General features: G+C 37.6%; 2 protein-coding genes across 3 annotated transcripts in view; one reads left to right on the top strand and one right to left on the bottom strand.

Moving 5' to 3' along the window:
• Positions 1-59: 59 nt before the first annotated feature.
• On the top strand, positions 60-11,554 carry LOC5573455 (glutathione S-transferase D7). Of its 2 annotated transcripts, none has more exons than XM_001654570.3 (3): positions 60-282; positions 10,727-11,149; positions 11,224-11,554. In XM_001654570.3, the coding sequence occupies exons 1-3, from the start codon at positions 193-195 to the stop codon at positions 11,365-11,367; spliced, it is 657 nt and encodes a 218-aa protein (XP_001654620.1). In that variant the 5' UTR covers positions 60-192; the 3' UTR covers positions 11,368-11,554. The 2 variants fall into 2 exon arrangements, with proteins under 2 accessions (XP_001654620.1, XP_021703655.1); XM_021847963.1 differs by lacking the exon at positions 60-282 and adding an exon at positions 10,440-10,466.
• The window catches only part of LOC5573450 (transcriptional regulator ATRX homolog), a 46,819-nt gene continuing 46,328 nt past the window's right edge, over positions 11,441-11,931 (bottom strand). Inside the window, exon 11 of the mRNA XM_021847959.1 lies at positions 11,441-11,655. The gene's annotated coding sequence lies outside the window, so the exon portion shown is untranslated. The remainder of the gene's footprint in view (positions 11,656-11,931) is intronic.

Here is an 11,931-nt window from a genome sequence, read left to right as displayed (position 1 = left end):
ACACCTTCACCGTGCGAGGCGCGGTATAAATCTATTAGCAGCTCATGGCACGGCACTAGTAAGTGTTTGGAGCTTCAACTGGAAACAGCAGTTGAGTTGATTAATCTCGCAGCTATACCTGATCCAAATCGGAAGTGATTACAGTTCGGTCTCATACGACGAATAGTGATAAATTCAAATTAGTGAAGAAACATGGCTCCAATTGTGCTGTATCATTTCCCCATGTCGCCACCATCCCGGTCGGCTCTGCTGGTGGCCCGCAATCTCGGATTGGATGTAGAGGTAGGTCCAAAGGAAACGATTTATGTGGCATATTTTGGGCGGTAATGGCATTGTTCAAGCTCGAGAAGGTGAAATGTGTTAACCTACTACCAGAAGAAAACTTTTTGCAGTGTCATGTTGACTCTGCTGGAACTCGATATGCTGTTTCGAATTGTGATACAAAAATGTAGAACCTCATATGCTATATATTTAAAAATTAAATTCTAACTGGATTCAAATCGACTGTAAATTCAAACCTTTGATATTCGATGTCAATTAAAGCCGCTTATTTTTTATTTAGGGCTGAAATAGTGAATTTTAGGTGTGAACTTAGATGGTTTTTCAGAATTAAGGACTGAAATTACAATAAAATCTTCATGAGTCCACATTGAAAGTATCATTGACTCACGGCTATATCGAGTCATAAAACAAAAATGCTTTGGAAAGCTGTTTGAAATGTTTGTAGCCATTAAATTTGGTTTGTAAAATAGAGTAAATCGAACATCGATCAATGCAGATTTCATTTATTATTTTGATAGAAGAACCTACTGAATTACGAACAATATTTCATCCTGTGAAAAAATGCAATGATAATAAATCTTCAAACTGTTTCTTGAATGTAACTATTCAAACACAACAAACTCATATAAATAAAAGCTTTTTGAAATTTAAAGGTATTATGTAAATACCATGTTGAAAGTAACTTAGTTTGAATCAATATTGAAAACGGTGTGTGTGTGTGTGTGTGTGTACAATCCACCTCCCACTGACCGGCAGTGCTTTTATGGAAGAAAATTGTATGCATGTATTTATTGATACCCTTCGATATCTTTATATCTGCAGACAATTTTAGCCCAGGAGATGAAAGGTGATAGCTCTACTGAAATTCCAACGACCCATTTCAAGAATGGCAGTAAATACACACACATTCTGAGGTCATTTTCATATACAGTAAGCCCCGCATAAAAACACCCAGATATCAAATGGATATCTGAAATGTTTTTACACTTCCTGAATCGAAAATTAAATTTTCGACCCTGGCACGTATTTAGTTTCATAGGGTAATAGGTGAGTAAATAATAATAAAGAATGAATTTACCAGGATGTAACGCTGTTTCTCCCGTCGCCGCACTGTGCTTACCGCAAAATACTACACACTTTCACTACACTACACACGTAACATGATCGATTCTGACCGCATCACCTGCCCCGGCAGGAGCAAGCGTCACGGTCAAAGGATCACACACTACTTAATAAGCCCGCGAATTACGCCACTCTTCTCCCCCCCCCAACTGCACTGCGCGCCTAACACGTTTAATCCTGCTTGACCGCTTCACCCGCTCCCGCAGGAGCAAGCGTCACGGTCAAAAGATCACACACCTTGAATCAATATTGAAAACGGTAATCATAAATTATTTTAGGTGTTTGCCCAAAGTTTTCATCAAGCGGCTGATTCTAAGAATTCCAAGAATTCCGTTTTCCTGAGGAAAACTCCGAAAATTGGTTCAGAGATTCCATCAGAATTTCTTACAACAAAGATTTGTCTTCCAGTAATTAATCCAGTGATTCTTCCATCGATTTCGCTAGGATTTCACCCAAGATTTTCGTTGATGCTATCTTCAAGAATTAAACCAGTAATTTCTCTTGAGTTGCCCCCGGAATTTCTAAGAATTTCATCCAAAATTTTCTAAGATTTCAAACATTTAGAAATTTCTCCACAGATTCTAAGGACTGAGGACTTCTAGAAATATATTCAGGAATTTATTCAAGGATGGCTGACTCCAGGGTTTGAAAATTGGTTAAATCCCAGGAAAAATCTAAACCTCTAAAGGAAATCCTGAAGAAAACTCTGATGAAACTTCAGTAGAAATTTCTGATGAAGGATTGCCATAGGATCTCTGAGAGAAGTCCTGGATTCTTGGAGAATTTTCTTGATAAATTGCTAAGATAATTTATTAGGGTATAAGCACCGGTTTTGTGTTCAGTAAACTACGTTGGCATGATACATTGACTATATTCATTTACTCGTCCACATTGATTCAAAACATAAAAAATAAATCAATTAACTCATTACACGTGGTAAAGATGGATAAATTATGGGTGAAATTATAAAAAAAAATCCACGTGCTTGGTTGGGATTCGAACCCAGAACTCTTGTATGCTAAACGAGCGCTTTACCAACCCACTTGGTGACCCAATAACCGAAAAGCTCAATATATGTGTTAATATACATTAGAGCAGGGTTTCTCAACCGGTGGTCCGCGGACCACTAGGGGGCCGTGACAATTTCTCAGGGGGTCCGCGAAGTCATTGTGAATGTGTAATTTTTCATGATTGATTGGAATCTCTGCATTGTTTGTTTTGCATAGAAGCGGGGTTCAGATTTTTTATATTTAAAATCAGTGCTGGGAATGGTAATAGTAGTAGGCTTGAATTTTCGCGAAAATCACGTGGCTCTTCCAGTACAGTAGTTCAAAAACGTGAATCTCATCAAGTAGCCTATGTTGGGTGCACGAATTTTCTAAATCATGAGTGTCATTGAAGGCTCTAAATGCGGGAAATGCAGCGGGAAATAGAACATGTTTCTACAGTAAATCTGGGTTGCCCTTAGCAACGGGTGTTTTGCTATTTTCAAGGCATTTTGCCTAAAGCAGCGATGGGCGTGAGTTTCACTGGCTTCGCTGACTGTGATTGGCTTTGCTTGGCTACTGTAGAGTGAATTTCAGATTTTTTCCCAACCCTGTTTAAAATATTAAAAAAGGACATGTTCAATTTTTATGTACACAATGACTTGCAATAGGCATATTCGCAAGACGTTTCAAATAAACTGATCGGGAAGCCCTTTGACAGTTCTTCTATTGAAATGACAGCCTCGTGTTTGCACCTTTCCTCCACCGATGTAAATAAATGCATAGACGGACCTGTCACATGAAAAAGTCTATGTTTTTCTGCCATTAAAATATTAGAATCCCAATTTTATCTCACTGACTTTGTTTGATTTTTTTTTTTTCAAGTGTTACAACGAGCCTAATCTCGTTCTAAAAGGTATCTATAGGAAAACCGTTACATAATTTTAGCTTAATCATTGGCAGGTTTTCCAGCTTCCTGGCGAGGCTACTTGAAAATTTGAAATTTTTTTTCTGTTTTGTGAATTTGAGAAATTTTAAATTTTACTCTATTTCAAAATAATCAAACCAATCTTCTTGTATTTATTAGCATAATTTTAGTGAGATGTTTGACTTAAATCTACCGTAGTGATCCTATACATATTTTTTCCAAAGATTCTTGCTCTTACAAGACTTTTGAAGAATTCCTGGCGAAATGTTAACGAACTCCAGCAACGACCTTTAGTTGGCGTTTTAAAAGTTTATTGGTACAGTCGCCTCCCCACATCTCGATATCGAAGGGACCATCGAGATAGGGAGAGATCGAGACATAGAACAAATTTTTATAGTATACTAGATTGAAAATCACTTCGTTACCAGGAAAATTAAAAACAAACAAACGTCATTTTGTCTTCGCTAATTGTTTGAGTCCCTGAAATCCAGTCTAGTTACCTTTGATAATCGGGAACGAAAATCACATCGAGATAGAAAGATATCGAGATATGGAGAGTGAAAATATACGCAGAACGAAGGGACCGAAGCAATCATCGACATAGGGAGAGATATCGAGATGTAGAACATCGAGATGTGGAGAGTCGACTGTAGTTTATGAAATTATTCCAAGCAGCTTGCATGGAGGACACCTAACCTTTTTTCGGAAATCTCTTGGCGAAAATTCCGAAGATCATGTTGGAAAGCTAGAGATCTTTGGAACACTTCCATAACCTTTCATTTAAAGACCATTCATTTAAGAAGTCCACGAGATGCTTGCAGAACTTCAAAGGGGGTCACAGTTGCAAAAAGCTTGAGAATCACTGTATTAGAGTGACTGCCTCTCTGTAGTAATCATGTCGTCACTTGAATGCGAACGACACTTTGATGGCCTTCATCCATCTATACACTTCCCCAATGCAGTTGTTGGGGAAGCGATGTGGGTATGATAGGCAAACAGTTTCAACTCGCTCTGTGCGCGTGTGTAGTATATATATGAGATGGATGGATGTGGGTTATGAACGGGATCTGCGTGATCTGCGGGGATTTGAATTCGAAACTTGTAACCAACTGAGTTATTGGGTCACCAAGTAGCTCGGTAGCTTAGTTGGTAAAGCGCTCGTCTGACCGAAACGGGTTCTTGCGGCCTTCAGTATCGGACATATAAAATACACCAAAGCCGTTTTCCCATACAAAATGATCAACTTCAGAGAGCTATATCTCCGCCGTTTCTCAACCGATTCTTTTCATTTTGTTTGTGACGAACTATATTACCTCAATTTGATAACTATTGAAAAAGTTGTGCAAAAACTATTGGTTAAAAAGTTACAGATAGGTTGAACTTTGACATAAATCATGCACCAAGACGAAAAGTGATATAACATCCCAACTATGCGTCGTATTCTTTTGGTGTCTTCAGCGCATTTGGTCCTTACCACTCAATGAACAAATACGCTGAATACATCAAGATGCGTAGTTTTTTCACGTGTTTTGGTGCATTTTTTATGTCAAACCTATTGATGTTCAAAACTATTGATTCAAAAGTTACATTTGAATCAATAGTTTTCACACTACTTTTACAATAGTTTTCGAAAATTGAGGAACTTTGTAGTTTGTCATAGAAAAAAATGAAAAAAATCGGTTGAGAAACGGCGGAGATATACTGCCGTGAATCCCAAGTCAGTCCCATCTGTAAAAAGTAGGCATTGAGAAAATGGGCTGTGAAATTTTCAAACTCGTTTTCCATACGAATATTTAAAAAATTCCAGAGGATTGGAACATGTTCCAATCTTAATGAAACTTTCACAACTTGCTTTTTACTACGATATCTTTCCGAGAAAAATATAAAGATGATCGAAACACGGTTCATTTTTGTGTTCACGTTGCGGAAATCTGTAGTGGGACTGACAAGCGGTTACTTTTCATTATGGGACAATTTGACTTGCTGTTTCTTCCTTATTTTTCCGAACAAATAATATAATCTCATTAGTGCAGCTGAAAGAGCATTGGAAGATATGTTGAAAACTGAGCTCAACTCAATTTTGACGAAAATGCAGATGGGACTGACTTGCGATTCACGGCAGTATCCAGCTTTTTAAAACCGCTAATGGCTACCGCCAGCTTTCTGATAGGGATTGGGCGATTTGACGTTTGACTTGGGTCGCTTCTATTGAATGAACCCAAGCCAAACGTCATATCGTTTAATCCCTACCAGAAAGCGAGGCTATTTGCGGCAGCCATTAGCGCTCGTAAAAAGCTGGATAGCTCTTTGAAGTTGACCATCTTGTATGGGAAAATGGCTTTGGTGCATCTTAAATGTCCGATACTGTATATTGTTCAACGAGATTTTCAAAGCTAAAACATGGTTTTAGCTCAGTTTCGATATTTCTCATACATAATATGGATTGAAAGCTTGTGTTTGATATATTTGTATTATAAATATACCTTTAAAAAAAAATCCTTTAAGACTGGCCAAAACCGGTGCTTATCTATGGAGATTTAATTTACAATACTTGACAAAGGTTTTTTTTTCCTAAATACATGTTTGGAAGCATTTCTTTGGATTAATTCATAAAGGTAAAACTAGTTGTAGAATAACATAAAACATCGGCGTAGGTCCTCCTAGAAGATTTTTGGAGTTTTCTGGAAAACCCTCAAATGGTAGGGTGTGTTTGTTCTTAATAGACAAGTCCCCTATAGTCGCACTAGTAGCTTTTACGGCCGTTTTGCTGAAAACCGATACCGTTCGATAGGACGAAGTTCTGGGCTGTTATTAGAGTTGTGGACTTTGGGTTCCAAAACCACGTTTTTCGCATCGTACCACTTGATTGCCTTTTTCCTGTAGTGGCAGCTCGCCAAATGTGGCCAAAACACCAAAGGTCCATTATGTTCAAGGCTGGTAGCGAGTCACTTTTTAGTGACTTGGTCACTTTTTTTAAGCCAGTCACTTTAGAGTCTCTTTTTTGAAGCCATTTCAACTAAAGTCACTTTTTTCGTCAAAAAGTCACTTTTATCAACTATTTTGAGCTAAAAAAATATAAATCGATAATTTTCAATTTAGATTAGGTTTAAAGTAATCCACGGAACAACATCATGTCAATATCAAAATATTAATTAATGGGTTTCTTCAGACTAAAAGCTTATCATACTTCTGAGGACAGACTTCGTTTACAAACCAAACCTTTAAAAATTGCCGGATAGACTTTGGCTAGAGTATACTTCCATTTGTCTTATTCATGTTTTAAGCATCTATTTGGAAATGTATATTTTCGATGGTTTCTAGCTGGGGAATGCGAACTGGAAATCAACGAGCAGCCAGGTCGCTGTCTTAAATTTTCGTAAACATTATCTGATTGTGCCAAGAAATGTACGGTCATGATTTCATCACGCTATATATAACACAAAGACCACCAACTGTTAAGAAAAGTTGTACTTGATCTAAATTATGCATGAGTATTTTACAACTTTTTTAAAATATGTTTCTAACTAACATACGGCTAGCAACTTTGTGATTTAGTATTTTATTGGGTTGATTGCCTACACCGATGTGGTTTCCTACGAGACAACCAAACAAATAACGGTAAGCACTCGTGGATAAGTTTGTGTTTGAACAACCTAAATGTTGTCCGCACCCCCTAGGTTTCTAGGAATAATTTTGAAAGAACCTCTTTCGAAGCATTTTGAAAATGCTTGCAAAACATATATTAATGGTTTAATACATAAGAATAATAATACAAAAAAGCTTCAGAGAATTTATAGATTTTATTGAACCGTTAATGAAATCATGGATGCTTTCTTCAAATAAATGTGGGGAGTCTTATTGCCACTTTTAATTCACTTCGGCAGGAGGCACTGAGTTTATATTTAACAATAGTATGCACGGTATTAAAGTATTTTCATTACATAGTTTATGTCAGTTTGACCGGCTATAACCCCTAAATCCAAGTGAATTATGAAAGTGTCCAAGTAATTTTGATTGTAATATTAGAAGCTTGGTGATAATAAATACCTCAACAACATAACTCAGAAGAACAGCCTTTTAAGCCTATCGTCTTTATGATAAATATCCATTCGAACAAACGTACCTCCCATTAAACTCACTGATGGAACATTTCAACCATTTGTTCTTAGCTGACTTTCGAGAGACGCGCCTATGATACATTAGTCTTAAGCATTATTTCAGTCGATTGGTTGATTCGTTCATCTATCATTATTTTTAGTTTGAAATATTGATTAATGGTCAAATATTACATTTTCCGTAATATTGATCTGCAAAAAATATTGACCTTAAAGCGTTAAAGTAAAATCTTCTTCTTCTTCTTCTTTCTGGCGTTACGTCCCAACTGGGACAAAGCCTGCTTCTCAGATTAGTGTTCTTATGAGCACTTTCCACAGTTATTAACTGAGAGCTTTCTTTGCCGATTGACCATTTTTGCATGTGTATATCGTGTGGCAGGTACGATTATACTCTATGCCCTGGGAATCGAGAAAATTTCCTTTTACGAAAAGATCCTCGACCAGTGGGATTCGAACCCACGACCCTCAGCATGGTCATGCTGAATAGCTGCGCGTTTACCGCTACGGCTATCTGGGCCCCTCTAAAGTAAAATCTGCTAAAGTTAAATAGAAAGTGTTCTGTGAATTTTACATTTGACGGTACTTCATCTATACGCTTATAATTTTCTAGATCAAATCTTAAATTCTTATCGATTTGAAGTCATGGAAAAGTTTTGGGATCTACACAGTTTACAATGAATTCAATTTATGCAGCTTTAAAGATGCCATTTTTTGGGAGTAAAATCAAAAGTTTTAATTTCACAAATAAGCCAAATTCTTATTAAAATTTACATTACTAAATAAAATACTTTGATGATATGAAAGACACAAACGTTGATCTTTTTCAAAAAAATAGTTCTAAAACTTTGAAGAGATTGAAAATGTGCTAAAAATATTTATTTCTTGTAAATGTTAACTTTTCTGTTTGAAACAATTGCAAACAATATCTTGAAGTTTATTGTTAATTTCCAAATTTGGTTCTTCCACAAAAATTTCCAAATTTGGTACCCAACTAGACTTACTACCTTCAGTAGATTATATTCTTCTTCATCATAAAACAGTGTAATAGAACTGAAATAAAACTTATTACGTTTCGATTTTCAAGTCACTTTTAGTCACTTTTTCGAGGATCGGAAGTCACTTATTTCCCAAATCTGGTCACTAAAATTACTTTTTTCAGTACCACTTTTTGCTACCAGCCCTGATTATGTTGCTTCAGGAATGGTAGTAGCCGTTTTTTGAGGTAGATCTCATGATTGATGGTTCCCATAGCGATGAAAATGTCACTTTTTAGACCACACGTGCATAGGCATGCCGGTGGTATTTCGGGAATTTCTGTAGTTTGATGGTTTTGAACATTTCGACCACCTTCCATTTTCCTGATAAGTTATAAAAATCCTGTCCCGGAAGTTGCTTGAAATCCGCCTTCACATAAGTTGCGTGTGAAAACGTCGGATTCTCTTGCTGCGCGAGCAAAATTTTGACACGCTCTTACTTGGACGTCATTGGAGAACAAAAGGTAAAAACTCATCATAGCAACTATTGTATAGAGAAAGTGTACCAGTTATGGACATAGTGGTTCCCTACTTGGCCATATGCGAAATTCGGATAACTTTCACTTTTTTAATCTTTTTTGATGTTTTAACATCAAGATACAGGTCGGACTCGATTATCCGGAGACTCGATTATCCGGTGACTCGATTATCCGGGATCCGATTATCCGAAGACCTTAGCTAATTTTGCAGTCCGTTAAGGACCCTATATGTAGTAGCAAAGAGGATTTGCAATTCACGGGAAATTCGTTGGCGGCAAACCACTGTTAACATTTCTTCTACAACTTCAAAGTGAGACATCCCCAAAAACTACCTCCCTCTATCTATACCTGCAACCAGATACTTCGTTTTGCAATAATTAATCGTCAAGCCTATCCTCGCTGTTTCTTTCATAAAAGACAAGAAAGTCTCCCGCAATGTCCTGTCACGATTTCAATTGTGCGATACGTGTTGAGGTTCTTCTTTTCAGCCAAAATGACTACAGTCAACCCTCCATGAGGCGATATTGAAGGGACCATCGACTCAAGGAAATATCGAGTCATGGAACAGCAATGCTATGGGATCCCCTTTGAAGGGACCATCATAGTAACCATGAAATTTGATTTTTAGTATGATTCCATGAGTCGATATCGAGTAATGGAACATCGACTCATGGAGGTTTAACTGTATCATTTCGACTACTAAAAATACAAAAAATCTTAAACACAAACCCGATGAAAAAGCAAGGTTGGGTATTAGAGGGTTGATAACCTTATCAAACGCCATACATTTATGTTCCCACGATGATACACATAACTGCAATGGAATGGGCACCACTCAACTCTCAATTTCATATGAATGGTACCATTACCAAAATTATGAGTTCAGTCACCTCTTTAGAGCCGTGTTATATGTTGTCTATACAATTATATTATCCATAGATATAAGTAGCTCTTTCAACGGTATTCGTAACAGCTGATTAAGTGCTCACGATTATGATGAACACAAAGGATTTGACCTGCGTTTCCAATGTAGTTTTTATTGCAGTCCAAGGTTCTCACCACCCACCCGATTACATAGGTATCCTGCCTTTGATTGTCCGGCGCGACAAGGATACACATTTCAACGACTTTCTTAACTGATTCACCTTCGCGTGTTGAGGTTACTCAGTAGCAATCGATAAATTGGTCAGCTCGCTGGGGAGGTAGCTACATATAGCAAGCAGCCGGTGGCCAATGCTAATATTTAATTCATGCGTAACCTATTTGATTATTTAGAGTGGAAGAATCCGCTGAAGTCATTTGTTTAATAAATAATAAGCACATTCGAAGCATCATTTTTAAGTAGTGACTATTGTGCAGTTGCTAATTTTAGTATGTAGATACTCATTCACATTCTAATTATCAATTTTTTCTCAAATATTAGATCATCATCATAACAAATTTGCTAACACTAGTTTATTTGGAATTGACTTAGAACTTGAATCTCTTCTCGCCCACAACTTTTTTCAATGTTTTGCATGGTAAGAAATGCTCTAATTAAGAAGTACTGGAACAAAAGTTGTTAGATTTTCATTCAAATAGTAAAACAGTTTTAGGTTGCAAATCAACAGTAATCAGGTTGTACTCATCAATAGATACACTATAACCAACAAGTAGACTACTTGAGTACTCTAATGAGCCCAATATCATGTTTACAATATTGAACAGAATTGGTTTATATTGAATTCAAAGAATTATGTTGCCCATCTCTTAAAGTTTGTCCTTTCCAATTTCTTCCCAGGTCAAGATTTTGAACTTGATGGCCGGCGAGCACATGCAGGAGGAATTCGTCAAGATTAATCCCCAACACACGGTCCCGACTGTCGTCGACGACGACTACGTCCTGTGGGAATCGAAAGCCATCGCCACCTACCTGGTGGAGCAGCACCAGCCGGACAGCACATTGTACCCGGCGGATCCGAAACAGCGAGGCATCATCAACCAACGGTTGTACTTTGATTCGACTGTTCTGTTTGCCCGCGCTTATGCTGCTGTCGCTCCGTTAATGCGCCAAGGTGCCACCTCGATCCCACAGGACAAAAAGGACGCCATCCTGGAAGCCCTAGGAACGTTGAACGGATACCTCGATGGACAGGATTGGGTCGCCGGCGAAAATACCACCGTGGCCGATTTGTGCCTTCTGGCAACCGTGTCATCTCTAGAGGTAAGACATCTGCGAATATACACATGATAAGTTATGTATGGGCATTAACTTACGAATCTTCCATACACGTACAGAAACTTGGTGTTGACCTGAGTGATCTGCCGAACATCACTGCCTGGCTGGAACGCTGCAAATCTCTGCCGGGATTTGAGGAAAACGAAGAGGGTGCCAGCATGTTCGGAAATGGACTGAAATCCAAGCTGGAGGAACCTTTCTAAGTTATTTTTCTTTACTTCTATTACGGAAGCTCTAAACAAGCGCCTAATGTTTTAAGATTTATTTATTGTCATGTCAACATGTTAAAACATAGCGAACACGAAATGTGTTCGTTAATAATCGTTGAGAATATACGAGATAACCGATTGTCTCGCAAATACGTAGATGCAATAAAGTAATTGAACTCAATGCACTGTGCACTGAATGGAATTAAAATAAAAACTTAATTACTAAACGAAAGAAAATAACAAACGGGATAAGTAACAGTAGGTTGCATTATCGTCGAACACCTGAAAAAAATGAAAATAGTGTATTAGTGAAATGATAAAATAAAATGCCTCTTATTGAAAGGCTGAAAGTTATCAAGTGGAATTGGCTGTCCATCCGGAGGTTTAAGAATGTGCTCAAACAAAAATTGATGCAACTATTTGAATGTGAATTAATAGTCCTAACATTGAGGTATTTATTTATTTCTTACTAATTATGGTCAGCGAGAGGCAGTGCTCCTGCTCGGTGTGGGATACTGTACGAAACGAAACTCTTTTATATCCTAGAGGCAGGCTAGC

The sequence above is a fragment of the Aedes aegypti genome, chromosome 2, assembly GCF_002204515.2.
Source record: "Aedes aegypti strain LVP_AGWG chromosome 2, AaegL5.0 Primary Assembly, whole genome shotgun sequence".
Classification (NCBI taxonomy): Eukaryota; Metazoa; Arthropoda; class Insecta; order Diptera; family Culicidae; genus Aedes; species Aedes aegypti.
This window is presented reverse-complemented; position numbering and strand designations above follow the sequence as displayed.